Source organism: Thamnophis sirtalis, unplaced genomic scaffold, assembly GCF_051295495.1.
Source record: "Thamnophis sirtalis isolate CommonGarterSnake01/CBP01778 unplaced genomic scaffold, rThaSir2_p1.2 scaffold_1, whole genome shotgun sequence".
Taxonomy (NCBI): Eukaryota; Metazoa; Chordata; class Lepidosauria; order Squamata; family Natricidae; genus Thamnophis; species Thamnophis sirtalis.
Genome location: NW_028261381.1, coordinates 169,570,664 through 169,592,453, shown reverse-complemented (window position 1 = coordinate 169,592,453; position 21,790 = coordinate 169,570,664). Strand labels below are relative to the sequence as shown.

Genomic DNA, 21,790 nt, shown 5'->3' with positions numbered 1-21,790 from the left:
GCAATATCGGGCCCCAAGAACTCCCACTAAAGTGCTGGCAGAAGATTTGATTAACTCCCATTCGCAGGATAAGGAAAAGGAAAAAGAACAAAGAGCCAGAGAAACAGTTAAAGAGACAGATAAAAGGAAGCAGTCCTCTCAGAAAAACAGTCCCCCGCCCCCCCAGACAAGGCATAGAGAGGAAAAGGTATCAATAAAGAAGAAATCAGGAAAGAATCCCTCCCTCAATTACAACAATCACATCGCTCGCTACAAACACAAAGGATAGCTTTTAGAATCCATTTGAACAGACTTAATTATGGACGATGGAATTCCAGAAGTGCAATATTAAATTCCCTAAGCCAGCTTCTTCACTGTCACAGGGGCATGATTGCACTATGCTGTTTAGAACCGGTTCCAGCTCCCTCCCCCCGTCCGTCCGCACATCATCAAGATGAAGAGCGAGAGGAGGAATTCTGGGAGTTGAAGTCCACAAGTCTTAAAGCTGTCAGGTTTGAACACCCCTGGGGGATTTTTTTCTAAGGGGTTAGGGGTGCGAGGGTCTTGTAACTTGACAGCTTTAAGACTTGCGTGCTTCAAATGCCAGAGTTTCTGAGCCAACATTTTGGTTGCTAAGTGACTTTCTCTACATTTTGCAAGTTGGCCATGCCCACCCAGTCACATGGCCAACAAGCCACTCCCACTCAGTCACATGGCCAACAAGCCACTCCCACAAAGCAAGCCACACCTACAGAAGAGGTTCTAAAAAAGTTTGAAACCCACCACTGGTGAGCAGCCAGCTATTGTGCGTGCATGTAAGCACACGGACAGCCCCCCCCCTCACGCAAGCATTGTGGGTGGGGGCTCATAGCCCCACTCGCACGAGCATCACAGGTTCTCGGGGGCCTCATGTGAGTGTCGTGCATTTGTAAGCACCATTAGTGTGAGCATTGTGGACACTTGTAGCACTACTCGTGCGAGCACAAACGTGAGCACTGGGTGCTTCCGTAAACACACAGTAATATGCATCTGCCCCTCCCACAAAATTCCCTCTTTCCCCGCTTCCCCCTTCCACTGTGCTGCCAACGGGAAAGGTTGTTCTGAACTATAATTCCAATGTGACAACAGTGAGTTGGGCGGTGCATAGATTTCATCAATAAATATCAACTTTACTCCTTATTGCACAATATAAGGAGGATGCTGAGAAGCTGGAAACTACAGAGAAAAGCTGCGAGGGTGATGAGAGGTTTGGAGACTCCGTGAAAAAGGATGAAACGAACTGTTGGAAGTCGAGGCCTGCTCGACTTATATCTGCTGTAAAAGAAAGTCGGAAGTTATTTCTTGGTATTTCTTCTTCCTTTCTTTTTTTCACTTTGACCTTTCTTTCTCTTGCCGAGGTGGCGCAGTGGTTAGAGTGCAGTACGGCAGGCCACTTCAGCTGACTGCTATCTGCAGTTCAGCGGTTCAAATCTCACCGGCTCAGGGTTGACTCAACCTTCCATCCTTCCGAGGTGGGTAAAATGAGGACCCGGATTGTTGTTGGGGGCAATATGCTGACTCTGTAAACCGCTTAGAGAGGGCTGAAAGCCCTATGAAGCGGTATATAAGTCTAACTGCTATTGCTATTTCCCCCTTTTTTCCCCTTACCTGTTCATTTTTGATAGCTTTTATCTTTATAGCTTGAAAACATGAATAAAGCTTATCTTTAAAAACAAATAAAAAGATACAGAAAGCAATATCCGCCAGAAGGTGTCACTCTTTCCAAGGTGTACAGAGGAAAGCTTAATATTTCTGTAAAACGGGGAACATTTTGCTGCAGTAGCTTCAAATACTTAGCTTTACAAATTTTTAGCTGCCACGCTAGAAATCTTTCCAGAAGTAGCTACGAAATGCGTAGCTTTTAATCTGACTAAAAGGAACAATTTAAGATACTTTGGAAATTCCGTAATACTTTTATTCATATCTAAATATTGATCATTAAACAGGTGAAGATTTTCATGTCAATTGTGAGCAGGGAGCCAGTGTTGTCCGCAGGTATTTTCCATGGTCATGTAGCCAACAGGGCTAGATGCCAAAGAGTCACGAAATGCTGTGACCTTCCCACCAAAATGGTACCAATTAATCTACTTGCATTTTGCATATTTTCAAACTGCTAATATAGAATTGTCTTCAATGTCAACTGAAATTAAGTGCAAAAGCAAATTCTCCCAAAGATGTCTATGGAGATTCTCTGTCATCCAAGTCATGGTTGTCCCAAGGGTGTTTTCTTTCAAGAGACAATTCCCTAAAATTATTCTGCAGTATATTTCTACTAGTGTTGCCCAGGTATTTATGCATAGGGGGAAAATGTCTGGACCAAACGTAATTTCTAATGTTGGATTTTCCCTTTACCAGAGGCAGCCCCCTTGTGGAGTACTGTGAAGCCATTAACATGGAAACTCCACTGCTCTGTACAGTAGAAGCCATTTTAAGGCACAACAGGCTGTATCGTAACAAAAGACACCCCCCCCCGAAGGGTGTTAGGGGTGTCTTACCCCTACAGTGTTTGTTTGCAGAGAGTAAGTCATCTGTGTACCAGGTTTGTTTAAAATTGCTTAAGGCGTTCCAGAGTTATGCTAGAATACACACACACACACAGCCATATTCGTGTGTGTGTGTGTGTGTGTGTGTGTGTGTGTGTGTGTATGGCTAAGAGTTCTTTTCTTTGCATGGCACAACAGTCTTTTATTAGTGGTTTTAATGTAGCATTTAACTTTATTATGTTTAACTTTATTATTTATTTAACCACTAGACTGGCTCTTGCAATGAGCTAGTGAGGAGACTTCTATTGTTTGGTTTCGATGGGATTAGAGTGTGTGGGGGGGCTTTCTCTGAGGCAGGGAGGGTCAATTTGGGTCTGATAGGATTAGCAAAGTGAGGCTGGATTTGAGGCTGGTCACTTCGAAAAGACAGGGAGGAAAAATTCATTTTTCCCACCACAAATACATTATCAGCTGCCTAGAATGTCCAATAAACCAGCAGCTCTACAATTTTAAATGATCAATAAAAATCAATAATGAATATTGGGCAGAGTTCCTGGTTTGCAAAGAAAGAATTGGGTATTCTGAGTTACAGAGGGAGATCCGTGTTAGTCTACTGTGACAAGAAAACCTAGAAGACTTCTATTTATGTTTATTTAATATACACTGGAAACACTGCCCAATTCACAATGACTCTGGGCAATGTAAACATCAGAGTCCAAACTATCCTTCTTGGCCCTAAAGCAAGCAACATTGCACCACATGCTCAATAGAAAAGCGCCAGCTTCCCAGAGCGTCTCCTTCCCAGCCTAAGCTTCCTAATGTCCCAAACCCAGACCGGAACCTATCGCCGTGGAGGGGAATGGCCAAATAGTAACACAGCCGCCTCTTCCGCTCCCTTGGCGGGTCGCTCTAGCCCTCCGACCTCGCGGTCCGGCCGCCGAGCTAGCGCCTGCGCGCTGCTGTTGAGTCGTCTCCCGCCCGGTCTCTCCCTCCCTTCTCTCTTTTCTCTCTCTCTTTCTCGCTCTTCTGCTTAGCGGCGGCGAGTCGCGGGCTGAGGCGAGGCGGGCGCGGGCCTCCGCCAGCTATGGACCTGGAGGCGTCCGACGAGACGGGCTCCGCTGGAGGAGCCGAGGCGGGAGGAGCCGGAGCCGTCACCCCCGAAGCGGGCGGTTGGGGGGCACCGCTGGACTCGGCGGCAGGAGGAGGTGAGCGTTATGGAGGCGACCCCCTCCCCACGCCGGTCCTGAGGCGGGAGGCCACGGGGTCTCCTCCTCGCGCCAGCAGGGGAGGGGGGGCTTCTCCTCCATGGTCGCCCGGGGCAACCGTCTTTTCCCGCCCGCGATGCGCTCGGCTGCCCGGCCTCACCTGGTGGTCGCCCTCCTCCCGGTCATGGGTGGCTTTCCCCTCCCCTTCGGGGTTGAAATGCAGTCCGAGGGTACCGAAGGGCCTTCAAGGAGCGCTGGGTGGGCGGCTGGGGCTGAAGGGAGGCCGATCCTTTCCTTCAGGATTTGCCCAGTTGCTCATCCTGATCGTTGAGGGCAAAACTGGGGAGGGGGAGGCGGCGTCATCATCATCATCATCATCATCGCGGGGCTTCCTGAGGCTGATCCTGGTTTGTTTGCTCCCGTTCACTGGAAGGAGGAAGAGGAGACCGTGACTAGGTCGAGATTGAGGGGGAAAAGAGGGTCGGGATCTTGGGATGTTTTGATAGTAGAGGCGCCGCGATGGCACAATTTGGGCTTATGAGTATCTGCCGAAGAATGGTGGAGATGGGGTGGGGAAGAGACTGGGTTATTGATAAGTGATAAATGCAGGTAGTCCTCGATTTACAGCAGCTCGTTTAGTGACCATTTGAAATCACAAGGTCACTGGAAAAAGGGACCATTTTTCACACTTTATGACCCTTTATGGTCACGGGACGTAAGATTTGGATGCTTGACAATTCGTTCCTATTTGTGACGGGTTCAGTCACCCACCGGTCCTGGGAACACCTTTTCCGACCTTCTGAGGAGCAAAGTCAAGGGGGGAAGCCAGATTCCTTTAACAACCGGGTTATTAACTGAACAACTGCGATGATTCGCTTAACAACTGTAGCAAGTACAGTCGTAAAATGGGGCAAAACGCACTTAACAAATGTCTCACTTTTGGCAGCATAAATGTTGGGCTCAATTATGGTTGTAAGTCGAGGACTACCTGTAGTAGGCCTTGAATTGGAAGTGAAGGCTTAAAAGTAGCCCTGTTTGCCTTCATGTTACAATAAATCTATATCTATATACAGGAAAGAAATAGATACAGAAATAAATATATATAAATATAAGGAAAGAAAGATATATGTATATAGAGAGAAATAGGGATGCGATGGCTCAGTGGCTAAGACGCTGAGCTTGTCGATCAGAAAGGTCGGCAGTTCGAATCCCTACAGCCAAGTAACAGAGTGAGCTCCTGTTACTTGTCCCAGCTTCTGCCAACCTAGCAGTTCGAAAGCATGTAAAAATGCAAGTAGAAAAATAGGGACCACCTTTGGTGGGAAGGTAACAGCGTTTCATGCGCCTTCGCCGTTTAGTCATACCGGCCACATGACCAGGGAGACATCTTCGGATAGCACTGGCTCTTTGGCTTTATTTAATAATATGACATTTATTGATACAGGTTACTGGTCAGCTGTTAGTACAGATAGTCCTCGACTTACAACAAACACTTCATATAGTAACCAAAATTACAACAGCACTGAAAAATCTGACTTATCACTGTTGTTCATAGTCGCGGCCTTTGTAGCATCCCCATGTGTTCAGAATTCAGATGCTTCGGAAGTGGTTCATATTTATAACTGCTGTGTCCCAAGATTACACGATCCCCTTTTGTGACCTTCTGACAAACAAAGTCAATGGGGAAGTCAGATTCAGTTAACTGCCGGGTTACTAAATTATCAATTGTGGTGATTCACTTAACAATTGAGCAAGAAAGGTGGTAAAATGGGGCAAAACTCAATTAACAAATGTCTTACTTAACAACAGAAATTTTGCACTCAATTGTGGTTGTAAGTCGAGGGCTATCTGTAATATGACATTTATTGATACAAGTTACTGGTTGGCTTTTAGTAATTCCATCTATTCAACTGTATTAATACTGTTAAAATTCGCATCAGAACATTGAAAATCAGTAACAGTCCTTGTTCAGAGGACATCTCTGTTGATCTCTGTTGGGAGGGTGAAAAATGATCATGGAGTCCTCCAGTATACAATTTAGCAACTTGGTGTTGATAGCGCACATTGAAATGTGTGGATTGGAATACAATAATGGATTTGGGGGCAAAACCAGGAAGGGGGAAAAGTATAGGTTTTCTGTTATTAAGCAAAGCATTTTTTGATATGTGGGGGAACTGGAAGTTGCTGGGTTATGCACATTAGTACCATTCTTATTATTGACCATCAGGGTAATTAGCATTACAGGTAGTCCTCGACTTATCATAATTGAGCCAAAATTTCTGTTGCTAAGTGAGACATTTGTTAATTGAATTTTGCCCCCTTTTACTACCTTTCTTGCCATAGTTGTTAAGTGAATCACTGCAATTGTAGTACAAACTGCAAAAGGTTTGTAACCTGGTTGTTAAGTGAATCTGGCTTCCCCCATTGACTTTGTTTGTCAGAAGGTCACAGAAGCTGATCACATGTCCCCAGGACACTGCAACTGTCATAAATATGAGTCAGTTGCCAAGTATCTGAATTTTGATCACATGACCATGGGGATGCTACAAAAGTCGCAAGTGTGAAAAATGGTCATAAGCCACTTTTTTCAGCGCCATTGTAACTTCGGATGGTCATTAAATGTAGTAAGTCAAGGCCTACCAGTATAGTTAACAGAAGCAGTACATTGTAGAGTGGCCAGAGAAGAGCATAAAGGGACAATACAGATTTACAGTACATAAGTTCATAGGATGAGATAATTGGGTGTGGAATGGAAAAAAATCAGAATGGAGACCCCGAGGGTAACTTGAGTTAATGCTGCTGATGTGTAAGAATGAAAAGTTGAGGAAAAGGACACTTACAATAGGATGCAGCAGGCAGATTTGCAGGAGAAAAGCTGGGTGGGAAATATTTAAGATTGTTTGGCAGAAATCTTGGATTTTAAGGAGAGGCTGAAAGAGTGGGGGAGAAACCAGCCATGGGAGGATTAGAGAGAAGTGAAGCAACGGTCTGAGGCTGGAAAAGTGATTTGGGGGTTTACAGTAAATAATCAGTGTCAGAGAGAGAGCAAAAAGTCTTGGAAGCAGGCAGAAATCAGGAAATACAGTTTGGGGGGGGGGATATAGCTTGGTGGTGTTGAGAGAGGTAATTTTAGAGAAAGAGGGATGAAGGAGGAGGCAGGAGTGGTGAAAGTCTAGTGGGAGCTAAAGACTGTGTGGAAAGGGGCTTATTCTGCAATTTTCTGAGTTGAAAAGAGGACAGCTTTGTCGTCAGGATGGAGGCAGAAGTGAGAAAATTGGTCAGCTGCATGCAATATTGTTTGTGGGAAGGAGACCCTTAGAAGCATGAAAGGAATATGGCAGAGTACGGACATAATCTGGACATCATCCAGTCCCCCATCATCGCTCTGACCCTCATGTATTACCATAATTAATTTTATTCTTCATTCCCCCCCCTCCAGAAAAATCCTTGGTTTAAATAGGATCTTTTACCATATCCTCCCAAGGATGTTTTTTCCCACTTTATCTTTTTAGAACAGTGTTTTTCAACATTTTTTGTGCAAAGGCACACTTTTTTCATGAAAAAAATCACGAGGCACACCACCATTAGAAAATGTTAAAAAAAATTAACTCTGTGCCTATATTGACTATATATAAAGTGTTTTTCCCACGGCACACCTTACACTATGTCACGGCACACTAGTGTGCCGCGGCACAGTGGTTGAAAAACACTGTTTTAGAATTTTCTTTTTAAAATTGAGAACAAAGCTTGTTCTTTTTTTCTCCTCCCCCAGGGGATGTAGTCATGCCGCCATACTAGAATTCAGAGACAGTGCCTATTTCAGCATACAAGTTAGTTAAAACTAATCGGGTGAGAATTTGAAATCCATCTTTTGCTCTCCAGTTGATTTCATCTTCAGTTCAACCAGTCGGTGACTTTTTAAACTTCCTATTTTTAAAAAGGAAGTCTTTTGTCAGAAGGGAAAATAAATATTAATCATTTTTCTATTACAGCAATGCATCTATATCAGAATATTGTCGATGGTACAGGAAATTGCACCTCCCCCTCACACAATTAAAAACAGCATGTAAAGATTTAAAACCTACCCCTTTTTAAAAAAACATGAGTCATTTGCTGTGCCCCTAGCATGTGATAAAGAGCCTGAATAAATCAAGGTTGTTTCCCCCTCCTCCCCTCCATGCATGCGTGTGGGTGAAGCTGGGATTCACATTGTGTTCCTGATGATAAGGTACCAAGGGTTGCAATTTATCCTAGGTGGGTTAATTTGTGCATATGTTGCCAGACTCCTGTCTGTATTCAGGAATCTCCTCATTACTCTCACCTTAAAGATCATGACAAAATTTGAATTCACAGTCTTACAGGCAACATTGAATTTTGGATGATGGGAATGAGGCATGACTCTGAATATTTTGCTTGTGTTGGTAGAATTTGTAATGATCTATCTGCACCTGTAGGTTATGCTTGATATCCTTAGTCATAGATTAAGGTTCACACAGAATACTAAGCCATCGTTTGTTTTGTTCTGGTTTACCTACTTGTTTATTTTACATTTTTCAAACCCCACCTTTATTATTTTTATAAATAACTCGAGCTTGTTAAATTTATGCCTCAATTTTGGATCTCAAGGTGGCATACGTATTCCTCCTCTTGTCTTCCCCCACAGCCACGGACCGGTGAGGTAGGCTGAGAGAGAATGATTGCTTCAGTCTTCCAGTAAGCTCCGTTGTCAACACTAATTAATAAAAATATTAACTAATACTTTTAACCCGGTGTTTCTCATTGCTGAAACAGCATTGCTGGCTGGGGAATTCTGGGAGTTGAAGTCCACATATTTTAAAGTTGCCAAGGTTGAGAACATGGCCTTAACCATACTTCAATCTTGAAGGTAAATCTTTAGGATGTAGACTAAATACCTTAACTATACTTCAGGCTTAGTCTGAAGTATGAACTCTGATGTTGGTATATTAACTACTGTAATGTCATTATTGTAAATCAGGCTGTGTGTGTGTGTGTGTGTGTGTGTGTATGTGTGTGTGTAAATAGGTAGGTTTTAAATCATGTTTAGCAACAGTCTCGACATAATTGCTGCATGGTGTTAAGTTGTCTCCAATGTCTTTTACTGGGTCCCGTAAAGCTTGTTGTACGTTGTATATTTGTCTCATGCATATTTAATACAGCTGGGAGTGAAGTTGAAAGAGTCAGAGGGATTGTTGATGGCTCTTGATGTGGATTCCAAGTAAGGTACAAGACAGAATGAACAAGCTCTGCATTTCACACAAAGCAATTTTGCCCCTCCCCAGCCCATGCAATGTTCAAAGTGGGTTGCTGCTGGCTTGGTCACAACATGAAGAGTGAGGGTATTGGAGGAGGCTGTGAGCACGGTGTCTCTTAAAGTCTTTGTGGCAGGTGCGTTACTAGAAGGGATTTTAAAAATCTCATCAGTATGCAAAGGAATGAGCTTGGCTGAACTGTCTTATTGTGGCTGGATTGTACAAGGGTTTTAAAGTGCCACGTGATAAAAATCCTCCCTCATCTTGGTACATGGTTTCTCCTTTACTAGCCTATCCTGCTTGCAGAAAGAGTCCCATCAAATGCAGTGGGCCAGCAAAGGAGAAAAACAATCATTCGGTGTTTTCCTAGCCCAATAATTGTTTTACTAGCCCATTTCATTTCTAGCCTGAAAACAACTTCAGGCTTTAGAGAGTAAAATGTTTTGCAAGCTATTGTGGGAAATATTGCTAATCCTCGACTTAACAACAGTTCATTTAGTGACTGTTCAAAGTTACAATGTCACTGAAATAAGTGACTGATGACTTTTTCACACTTACGACGATTGCAGCATTCCCATGGTCGTGTGATCAAAATTTGGATGTTTGACAACTTGCTCATATTTATGATGGTTGCAGTGTCCTGAGACAAGATGATCATATTTTGGGAACTTCTGACAAAGTCGAGTCAATAGAGAAGCCAGATTCATTGGACAATCAATTACTAACCTAACATCAGCAATGATTCACTTAACTTTGGCAAGAAAGACCATAAAATGGGGCAAAATTCACTTAACTATTTCACTTAGCAGCAGAAATGTTGGGCTCCAATATGGTCCTAAGTGAAGGATTACCTGCAAAGCTTCCTTAGAAAGAAACAGAGAGCTTGATTTCTCTCATTTTCAACATATAGTTTGCTTTGCACTTGCTTGGACTGAACACCAAATCTTTCCTGATATTCCAGTTACCCACAAGATCCTGGCTGTTGTAAACATCTGATTGTATAAGTGGCCATTAAGGCTGCAATCAGGGTGGATAAAAATAGATGATTAAAAAAATTTAAAAATGGAATTTTAAAAATCTAAATTGGATTTTTTTATTTAAATTGGACTTTTTGATATAAATTGGATTGTTTTGATTTTTAACAAATTTAATAAAATGCTTTTGAAATAAAAATCTATCTAAAGATAGTTTTCTATTTAAGATACATTAACAATTTAGTTTATTTAGCATGAAATGGAGCTTAGTTATGTAGCATGAGGCTGTATATTTTGCAATGTTTACATTTTTGGTAAACTCATTCAATGAATCTAAGCTCTGCAAGCTGAGATAACATTTGCTGCATTCATACAATTTCACAGCAGAGATGACAGTTGCCCTTTAAAAATTATGATTTAAATCAAGTTGATTTAAGTCCACTCTGGCTACAGTTCAGCTGAGAGCTAATTTCATTGCTTAAAACGTTAAGATCCTAGTCCTTATGATTGCCAAACTAGTCCAAGCAGTGCATTGGCAATACCTGGTAAAATTTGGGTGATGGTCCACCTTCTCTAATCTTGCCCAATTTTCTGAAAATAAAATTAGCCTCTCATACCTTGCACAGTTTTTTTTTCTCTCCCAACCCCAAAGAGTTAGAATGTTATAAAAATAGAGAATAATTATGTGAAATGAGAGCCTCCGTGCATATATGCTGATTCCCTGTGTCATTAGGAGTGGGGGCAGTTGGTGGTTTTGTTTGGTTTTCTTTCTGTGCATAATTTGGAATGCCGACGTAAGAATTTAATTTAAAAGGGAAAAAAACCACCCCACCGTATAGTTATATAAAAAGCTACAAGCACAAGCTTTGTAGCTATGGATTCTGTTAATCTGGGGATCGGGCTGCTTCAGCAATTTTTTGTGAGAAAGCCTGTTGTATGTCGAATGGCTGATTTTGTTCCCTTTCTTCTGGAAGGTGCATAAGCAAGGTTGGGTGCGTGTGTTGTGGAGAGAGAAAGAGAAAGCTGCACATAGCCATTTTGAACAGCACCCTTTGCTTGGGCTGCAGGAGGGCTCAGGGGTGCAAAGCAGGTTGGGGGGGGGAGAATGCGTAGAACCCTCCCAATCCTGAGTAAAGTATGCTGAAATGAAGGGGGGAATGTGGGGCGAGGAGAAGGGGGTGATAGAGGAATAGTTGAGGAGGGGGCTTTATAGAAAAAGTGGCCAGGATTTCACTGTTGCTGCCAAGCTAGTCAAACTGTATGCAGGTAGTCCTCGACCTACAACCGTTCATTTGGTGACTGTTCATAAATTACAACAGCACTGAAATATGTGTCTCACAACCGTTTTTCACATTTATGCCCTTTGCAGCAGCATCCTGATCACGTGATCAAAATTCAGACAATTGGCAACTGGTTCATATTTATGATTGCTCACTTAACAACATAAATTCTGGGCTCAATTATGGTCGTACGTCGACGACTACCTGCAGTTTTGTTCTGAGTGGAGGTTCATAGCCCGTCAAAATACAAGAAGTCCTCGGCTTACAACCACAATGGAACCCAAAGTTTATGTTGTTAAGTGAGTCAGTTGTTCGGTGAGTTTCCCCCTATTTTACAACCTTTCTTGCCATAGATATTAAGTGAATCACTGCAGTTGTTAACAACACTGTTGTTAAGCAAATCTGCCTTCCCCATTGACTTTGCTTGCCAGAAGGTCGCAAAAGGGGATCACGACCCCAGGACACTGCAACCGTCATAAATCTGAGCATGTGAACTTTGATCATGTGACCATGGGGATGCTGCAACAATCGTAAGTGTAAAAAACGGTCATAAGTCACTTTTTTCAGTGCCGTTATAACTTTGAATGGCCACTAAATGAATTATAAGTCGAAGGCTACCTGTGCTACATCGAATTGCAGAGGCAAACTATCGTTTCGAATGGAATTTGAACTGACCAAAAAAACCGTAAAGGTTTGAACTGAAGTGAGCACAAAGCACAGCTTGTATAATGCTGTCGTTTAAAGTGAGCTCGCAGGTCACGATTTAAGTTCATTCTGCTTCGATGCGATGTCAGAATTGGTAAACCTTTGTTTGCTTTTTGCTCTGGCTTCAAGCAAAGAGGGCTGGATGAGACACGCAGCTGTGAAAGCCGGAGGGAAGCTCCGAAACATATTTTGACTTCTAAATCCCAGTTCATATAATTCGCAGAGTGAAGTCTGAACTGAGCAGTGATTCAGAGAGAATTAAGCCGCAAAAGCCTGATTCATACATAACATAAAACCCTAAACTTTGATTTCCAAACCACGGTGGCCGGATCTCCCCATTATGGTAAGCCAGAACAAAACCAACACATTATAGGTTTAATGCCATGCATGAACCCTGCGGCACAAGGCAACAGAAGGCTAGCTTGCCGTCTGTCTCCCAAAGAGCCCTAAAGGAGGGTTTGCTCACTTAAAACGCACACAATATTATGGGGGCTTTCCTTCCACTGCAGCCATGCAGGGTTTTAGCACATAAATGATGAGCTTTTAAGGAAAGATTTGAAGGCATTAGGAATAATGCAAACTGACACTGTATTTGCATCCCAGAGGAAAAATCGAGGCTTAAAGGGCGGGGGGGGGGGGAGGGGAGAGACACAGGCAGCAAGCTTGTATGTCACATTATGCCAGATGATAATGTGATTTGTTTGGGTTTGACCTAGGCCAAGTTTGCAAGGCAAGCTAAATAAATCCTGTGTGATGTGAGGCTACAGAGAGGCAGTTTGGGGGTGCAGCGGTTCAGGGTAGGAACCAGGAGTCTGAGAGTTTTAAGTCTTGCCTTAGGCATGAGGCTAGTTGAAGGACCTTGGACTAGTCTCACACCCTCACACTCTGCTCTGGGGGGGGGCAGTGGTGGGTTGCAGGCAATACGGGCGTACCGGTGCCTGCCGGGAGCACTGGGTACCATTCTGGAACGGTGCTCCGGAGGGCCCGCCTGAGCTCCTTACCTGTATTTGAGTTCTTTGGCGCTTCCAGGCATGGTGCGTATGGCGCCTGTGCAACTCTCCACCGAGCATCGTGGAGGCGTCACAGGGGTAAGGAAGCATGTGCGCGCATGCATGTGAGAGACGCCGGGCCCCGTTGCACCGTACCGGTTGCAACTGCATCCAGAACCCACCACTGGGGGAGGAGGCAGTACAGGTAGTCCTCGACTTTGAACCTCTCATTCAAAGTTACAACAGCACTGGGGAAAAAATGCCTTATGATCATTTTCCACACTTAACAACCGTTGCAGCATCCCTGTGGTCACATGATCAAAAGTCAAATGCTTGGCAACTGGTTCATATTTATGACCATTGCTGTGTCTCAAGGCCATGTGGTCCCCTTTTGCGACCTTCTGACAAGCGAAGTCAATGGAGAAACCAGGTTCACTTAACAACCGGGTTACTAACATATCCACTGCAGTGATTCAACTTAACAACTCTGGCAAGGAAGGTGGTAAAATGGGGCAACACTCACTTGACTGTCTTGCTTAGCCGCCGAAATTTTGGGCTCAATTGTGGTCATGTGTCGAGGACTACCTTTATCTGTCCTTCAGGGTTGCTTCTTTCAATCTCGGCGTCTTCAATCTGTTAAGCCATCCAGCTGGTGATATGACAATTTTCCAAGCTCTTCTGTTTTTCTGCGACAAAAGTGAGAAGTTTGTGGTACAAAAGAAAGAAAAAAATCCAATATTTAAAGCAGGGGTCTCCAACCTTGGCAACTTTAAGCCTGGGGGACTTCAACTCCCAGAATTCCACAGCCATCCTCCAGGCTTAAAGTTGCCAAGGTTGGAGAGCCCTCCTTTAAAGAACTCGTGAAAGTGAGGTAAGCCACTGAGCAACCATTCCTCCCCTACACAGATATACCCCAAAGTGGGGTTATGGTGGTTGTGAGATGGTGGTGAGGAGGTGGTGCTCCGCTCCGGTCTCTTCGAATGCCACCCATTTGGTTTTGAATGTTCACTGCCACTTACTGCCCTGCGTGCCAGCTGTAGGGAGTGTAATTAAGGCCCACCAACAAAGAGACTGCCTAGTAGGCAGACAGCAAAAGCACAGATGGTGAAACGTTGAACAGCTATTTCTTTGCTTTGTCCTGGGAAGCGCAATATTGATTGCTCGGGAACAGGGAGCTTAGTGGATGTGTGAACTGGAATACTTACTCATCTGATCTCTGCAACTCCAAGGTTTAACCATGTGCTTCAGTTCAGTATTCAGGTGTTTGTCTAGACTCACTTTTAAAACATGCAAGCTACTGGCTGGGGAATTCTGGGAATGGAAGTCCACAAGTCTTTAAAAGTTGCTAAGGCTGGACACCTCTGATCTAGACTTTTCTTCCTGCTTATCGACAGTGTGGTGTCCATGCACTACTATCCTAAATTGTAATATGAACTTGTTGGTTTTCGCTTAATGTATTGTGTGAGATTGTCCAATTGGAGCTTATTCGATAAACTGCAAATAAGAGTGGCATAACACAGGGATCTCCAATCCCTCGCTGTGGACTGGTAGCAGTCTGTGGCCTTTCAGGAACCAGGCCACGCAAGCAGAAGAAACCCCATCTGTGCACATGTGGGATCCAGGCAACATGCGAAATCCAGAGAGAGAGAGAGAGAGAGAGAGAGAGAGACCCTGGAAAAAACATCTTCTACGGAACTGGTCCCTAGTGTCCAAAAGTTTAGGGGCCGCTGGCATAACATGATGGGGGATCCTATTCCTCCTTTCTTTCAGTTTGATTTATGGATTGCATTTCTATGAGTGCCCAACTCAGACAGTTGTGACTCTGGGTGGTACAGCATTGCCACTTTAAGCCCTCTCTGAGCGGTTTACAGACTAGGCCTCCTCCGAATTCCATCTGCCGGCCAATGCCGGCTGTCAACCACTCGGAGGAAGGCCTTCTCTGTGGCTGCTCCGGCCCTCTGGAACGATCTCCCCGTGGAGATTCGGACCCTCACCACCCTTCAGGCTTTTCGTATAGCCGTTAAGACCTGGCTGTTCCAGCAGGCCTGGGGCTGCTGAGTTCCATCCCCTCTCGAATTGGAGTGTTTGTTGAGACCTTTTAAACCGTTTTTGTATTGTTGTTTGTTTTTGTTCTTTCCTTTTGTATGGTTGCCCCTTCCCTTCAGGTTTGTTAGCCGCCCTGAGTCCCCCGGGAATAGGGCGGCATACAAGTTGAATAAACCTCTAAACCTCTTACAGAGTCAGCATCCTCCCCCGACAATCTGGATCCTCATTTTATCCATCTCGGAAGGATGGAAGGCTGAGTCAATCTGGAGCCAGTGAGGCTTGAACTCCTGGCAGTGAGCAGAGTCAGCCTGCAATACTTCATTCTAACTCTGGCTCTTATACAATTAATAATCAACAAAAAGCAATATATAGGTAGTCCTTGAGTTATGACTGTTCATTTAGCAACTGTTTGAAATTACAGCAGCACTGTAATTTCCAAAAAAGTGACTTATAACATAAGTTCTGCTACGTACTTACACCCATCTCAGGATCCCCGTAGTCAACTGATCAAAATTCAGGTGCTTGGCAATGAAATACATATTTATGACGATTGCAGCAATCTGGAGTCACGTGATCGCCATTTCTGACCTTCCCATCCTGCTCCTGACAAGCAAAATCAATGGGGGAAACCAGATTCTCTTAACAATTACATAATTCACTTAACAACTGCAGTGATTTGCTTAACAACCTTGGTTTTTAAAAAAAAAGGTAAAATTGGGTGTGGCCGACCTAACAGTCGCTTTGCTTACAGTAGCAATGGAAGTCCTGATCTGAAATTTGGGTCAGTCAGTCAAACATCTGTAATTAAAAGTAGCAACTACAACAAAAAGTGACTGGAATTATTAAAATAGAATAGAATAACAGAGTTGGAAGGGGCCTTGGAGGTCTTCCAGTCCAACCCCCTGCTTAGGCAGGAAACCCTATACGATTCCAGACAAATGGTTATCCAATCTCTTCTTAAAAACTTCCGGTTTTGGAGCATTCACAATTTCTGGAGGCAAATTGTTCCACTGATTAATTATTCTCACTGTCAGGAAATTCCTCCTCAGTTCTCAGTTGCTTGTCTTCTTAATTAGTTTCCACTGTTTCACCAGCATTTCCAATCAGCTCCAGCACCTGGATTCCCCCCACCCCGAAAAACCAGGTTTTTGAAACCTTTCAGAAGACCCACAGGGTCAATGCAGTGGTGGGTTATGACCGGTACGACCTGGTATGGACGTACCGGTGCCTGCCAGGAGCACCGGGTAGCATTCCGGTATGGTGCTCCAGAGGGCCCGCCTGCCTACCTGCGCTCCTTACCGGTATTTGAGCTCTTTGGGGCTTACGCGCATGGGGTGTATGGTGGCTGTGCGATGCTCCGCCAAGCAGCTGCGGAGCATCGCAAGTAGTAAGTACACATGTGCGTGCGCGCGCACTGTGTGCATTCATATGGTGGACGCCGGGCCCCATTACACCGCACCAGTTGCAACGGGATCTGGAACCCACCCCTGGGTCAATGCCAGCTACTCTTCTTTGGAAACGCTTGGGTTTCCTCTCACCTGGTTGACCAGATTTGACCTTGGAAGACCTGCTTAAAATTTGTGAAACACAGGTGGTTATTCCAGTAAAAGGATTTCTGCAGTGGATGTTAAGATGGGATTAGATGACTCATGAATGCCGCGAGAGAGTGTCTCTGACTATTTGACTATCACCCGAGGACTGTTCAGTCTGCCTCTGACCCAGAACCTCCGAAGATTTCTTCATGTTCTTTGATTGAGAAGGGAATTTGGACATCAGTAGAAAGGAATTAAATTGGCAATCTTCCTTCTATAATCTAAAGCAGAGGTGTCAAACTCATGGGCCGGATGCGTTTTGTGCTGGCCACGCCCACCCCCTTTTAATGAAGGGGGGAAAGTCACAATATGTCACATGACAACAACATGACACTGCAAGTTTCATCCCCCTGTTCTAAAGAAACTGAATATGAGAAATGCTTTGCAATAGACCTGGGTGTTATACAGCCTTTAGGCCACATTCAGCCCTTGGCTGTCCCCATCTGACCTGTTAATTGGAAATTAGAAATCAAATGTAAAATAAGTGTATGTCATGCAATCTCGGCGGGAAAGTTAACTCTTTTTAAGTCAACCTCTCATCTTAAAATATTAGGGCAGTCTCCGCAACCATCCCAGAATGAGCCAAAATATCTGTCAGATACAATACATTAAAACCATAAAGCAAACATTCCAGAAAACTGAACAGACAAGACGTGTAGAAAAGCAGAGCAAGCTTGTTCCGGCTAAATGCTAGGGAGCTGTCCAGCAGGATAAGGAATAGCCTGCTGAGTGAAGATTGCTGGTGGGATCTAATGGGATCAGAGTTAGCGATGATTGATGGGGACAAAGGTTGAGGAGTAATGGTAAGCAGTTCAATAAAGGTATCCACACTGTGTGCATCCTCTGTAAAAAAAAAAGAAAGAAGGCCAACTACAGGGATAATAAGAAACAGTATTGAAGATAGAGATGCCAATATCGTAAAGGTAAAGTTTCCCGTCGCACATATGTGCTAGTCGTTCCCGATTCTAGAGGGCGGTGCTCATCTCCGTTTCAAAGTCGAAGAGCCAGTGCTGTCCGAAGACGTCTCCGTGGTCATGTGGCCGGCAAGACTAAACACCAAAGGCACACAGAATGTTACCTTCCCACCAAAATGGTCCCTATTTTTCTACTTGCATTTTTTACGTGCTTTTGAACTGCTAGCAGAAGCTGGGACAAGTAACGGGAGCTCACTCCGTAATGCGGTGCTAGAGATTCGAACTGCCGACTTTTCTGATCGACAAGCTCAGCGTCTTAGCTACTGAGCCACCTCATCCCACGCCAATATCATAATGTCAGTAATTAATCAGTGAGGCAGCCACATCTGGAAAATTGTGTGATGTTTTGATTGTCGCATCTCAGAACGGATATACAGGGAGTCCTTGACTTATATCAGTACCAGAGCCTGCCCATCAGAGTTGTAAGTCGAGAGGGTCGTAAAATGGGTCATCCATGTAACCCACTCAATTGTATGACTTTCTTGTGGTGATCGTTAAGTGAAATAACCGTATGTTATGGGCCAGTTTTGCCAAAAGCTGGAAGTAGATGCTGGTTTTCTGCAAAAACGCAGCCACAATGACTGGGGAAGGGACTGGCTGTCAGAACTTCAGAACCAGGTCATAGGTATAGGTGGTCCTTGATGTACGACCATAATTTGTGAGCCCAACGTTTCTGTTGTTAAATGAGACATTTGTTAAGTGAGTTTTGCCCCAGTTTATGATCTTTCTGGGAGCAGTTGTTAAGTGAATCACTGCAGTTGCTAAGTTGGTAACACGGTTGTTAAGTGAATCTAGCTTTCCCATTGACTTTGCTTGTCAGAAGGTTGCCAAAGGGGATCATGTGACCCCCAGGATGCTGCAACCGTTATAAGTATGCACCAGTTGCCAAGCATCTGAATTTTGATTACATGACCATGGGGATGCTACAAAGGTCGTAAGTGTGAAAAATGGTCATGTCTCTTTTTTCAGTGGCATTGTAACTTTGAACAGTGACTAACTGAACTGTTGTAAATCAAGGACTACGTGTACTACCAGGGAGGTTAGCCATACTCAACCAAGTCAAGGATTACTTATAGTGGAAATAAAGTTCAGTGGATCGCAGCTAAGATTATAACCGCAGCTGCTTTTCTATGAGGAAAAGCTGCAATATTATTGGAGTAATCCTCAACTTACAAGAGTTCATTTAGTGACCACCCTTAAAGTTACAACGGCACTGAAAGAAGTGACTTATGACCACTTTTCACACTTACAACCGTTTCAGCATCCCCATGGTCACACGATCAAAATTCGGATGCTTGGCAACTGACTCAAATTTATGACGGTTGCAGGGTCCCAGCGTCACACGATTCCCTTCTGCGACCTTCTGACAAGCAAAGTCAATGGGGAACACTTAAGAACCATGTTGCTAACTTAACAGCTGCAGCGATTCATTCAACAAATGGGGCAAGAAAGATCGTAAAATGGGGCAAATCTCACCACAAATGTTTTGCTTAGCAACAGAAATTTTGGACCGAACTACTGTATTCTTAAATCACCACATTTATCATAGCCTGGACTTCACCAAAAACACCTTCATTTTTGCCATCCACACCAGTGATGGTTGAACCCTTTGTCTTTGTCAAATATGCTGAAAATGCCTAACTTGACTTTGTTGGCATGTCAAACACAGACACACCCCAGACAAAAGATAATTCCTTCCATATTGATTATTAAAAATACAGTCCAATTGTGTGTGCGATTCCCCAGGATCTGCCGCACGACGCTTGCCTTCAGGCGGTGTTCTCTTTCTGCTGACAGGCCCCTGCGGCCTACCTCAGGCAGCTCCCTCTTCTGTAAAGCCTTCATTTGTGAAGTGGCTTCGGAGAACGGCTCCGATGGGGCCTCTGCAGCCTCTGAAAACTGCAAACGCACACCCCAACCTTGTGCGATTTTCGGAGCGTTGGAGAGCATGACTTCCAGAGGGTCCAGAGGCTGTGCGATAACTTACTACCATGATGGTAGTAGTGTGCCACAGGTGGCATGCAGAGCCCTTTCTGCCCCCCGCACTCTACCGTGCATGCATGTGCACCTCCCATCAGCCAGCTGTTTTTTGGGTCTCAGTCGCGCATGTGTGTGTGGGTGAGGCGCATGTGGGATACGCGCATGAGACATGCACGGGGTTGTGTTTCAGGGCCCTTCCGGCCCATTTTTGCTTCTAGGAGGCTGCAGGAGGGCCTTCTAGGCCCAAAATGGGGCGTGGGAGGTCATCTGTGCATGCACAGGGGGCAGGGGCCACGGGGTGGGGTTGCGCACACATTGCATTATGGGCGTGGGAGGGGGGCTTTCGGCACATGACAACAAAAAGGTTAGCCATCACAGCCTCCATTCTTACCCAGCCTCTAAAAATTGAACACAACGGAGCATGTCTTCAAGAGTACTTGTTGTTGGGTACTGATGTGTCACCCAAAATGTTGTGGACCTTTGACATATATCCCGGGTTCGCCATCACCCCTCTACACCCTTTGTTCCTTTCAGAAGGCTACACTCCGAGGAGGATTTTTTCTTGAAATTTACTCCTGAGCTCAAGAAGGTTTCTAAATAAAGTTCCAAGTCATTAAAACTCGGGGAAAGCATTTTAGATTCTAAGGAGCCAGTATTTCAATGTTTAAAATAAGAAAGGATAACATTAAACTTCAGTAGCAATGGTCCTCAACTTATGATCACAATTGAACCCAAAGCAAGACAGTTGTCAAGTGAACTTTGCCCCATTCTGCATCCTTTCTTGCCACAATTGTTAAGCAGTTGTTAAGTCAGTAACGTGGTTGTTAAGTGAATCTGGCTTCCCCATTGACTTGACTTGTCAGAAGGTCACAAAAAGGGATCACGTGACCCCAGGACCCTGCAACCGTCATAAATATGAGCCAGTTGCCAAGCATCTGAATTTTGATCATATAACCATGGGGATGCTACAGTGGTGGTAAGTGTGGAAAACGGCCTTAAGTCACTTTTTTCAGTGATGTTGTAACTTTGAATGGTCACTCAATGAACTGTTGTAAACCGAAGATTACCTGCATTCAGAAGCTTAATGTTATGCCGCCTTAAGTCTTTCCTTAATGCTACTTGTGCCTGCTTTTTGGTAACACTTTTTCTAAGGAATGGGTTTTCTGTATACATTATTCTTCCAGCACTCACTTTGTTTAACCTCAGCCTGGATTTGTGATCGTAATACAACGGCGCAGAGAAAATGTTGTTTACAGAACAGATCGTTCCAAAACTATATCTTAATGTCCCAATGCTGTTTGTGCCCTTAGCTGTCCAGGCTTTATAGGGAGAACAGTCATTGGTCCTTATTACCATCTCTCTTCTGCACGTTTTTTTTTAGCGTAGAGCAAATAGTATGGCGGAGAAAAATGAATCTTCATATGCTGGGTTGAACCTGTTCTGGGGCAGATCTTTATTTTTCCTGCCTTTTTTGCCTTTTATGAATGTCCTATTATTGCTTTCTTAAACCTGACTTATTGGCATTGTAATTTGGATCTGATCCCCATCCTCATGCTCTCCGTGTTTTTTGTAGATGTATTTATTTTATCTCCCTTTTCTATCCCCTTCTACTGAAAGGTCTCCCAAGTACAGGTAGTCCTCAACTTATGACCACACTTGAGCTCAAAATTTCTGTTGCTAAGTGAGACATTTGTTAAGTGAGTTTGGTCCCATTTTATGATTTTTCTGGCCACGGTTGTGAAATGAATCACTGCCATTGTTAAGTTAGTAACTCGGCTGTTAGGGGAATCTGGTTTCCCCATTAACTGCTTGTCAGAAGGTTGCACAAAGGGACCTTGGGGCTCCAGGACACTGCAGTGGTCATAAATATGAGTCAATTGCCAAGTGTCTCAATTTTGATCACGTGACCATAGGACCAGAGGTGGCATTCAGCAAGTTCTGACCAGTTCTTGAGAACCAGTAGCGGAAATTTTGAGTGGTTCGGAGAACCGGTAAATACCCCCATCTATTCTCTGCCTCCCGAGTCCCAGCTGATCGGGCGGGAATGGGGATTCTGCAGCAACCTTCCCCTGGAGTGGGGAGGAAATGGAGATTTTACAGTATCCTTCCCCTGCCACCGCACCCCACCCTCAAGCCACGCTCACCAAGTCATGCCACACCCACCAAGCCACGCCCACAGAACCGGTAGTAAAAACTTTTGAATCCTACCACTGATGGGGATGTCACAAGTATGAAAATGATCGTGTCACTTTTTTTCAGTGCCATTGTATCTTT

The 21,790-nt window shown here is 44.3% G+C and overlaps 1 protein-coding gene across 6 annotated transcripts in view; it reads left to right on the top strand.

Moving 5' to 3' along the window:
• The first annotated feature begins 3,505 nt into the window (after positions 1 to 3,505).
• PIP5K1C (phosphatidylinositol-4-phosphate 5-kinase type 1 gamma) overlaps positions 3,506 to 21,790 on the top strand; it is a 79,580-nt gene continuing 61,295 nt past the window's right edge. For 4 of the 6 annotated variants that reach the window (XM_087703275.1, XM_087703271.1, XM_087703272.1 and 1 more), the window contains exon 1: positions 3,506 to 3,706. In XM_087703275.1, the coding sequence (XP_087559401.1) occupies positions 3,586 to 3,706 (121 nt within the window). In that variant the 5' untranslated portion in view covers positions 3,506 to 3,585. The remainder of the gene's footprint in view (positions 3,707 to 21,790) is intronic. The other 2 variants (XM_087703273.1, XM_087703274.1) reach the window with 1 other exon arrangement.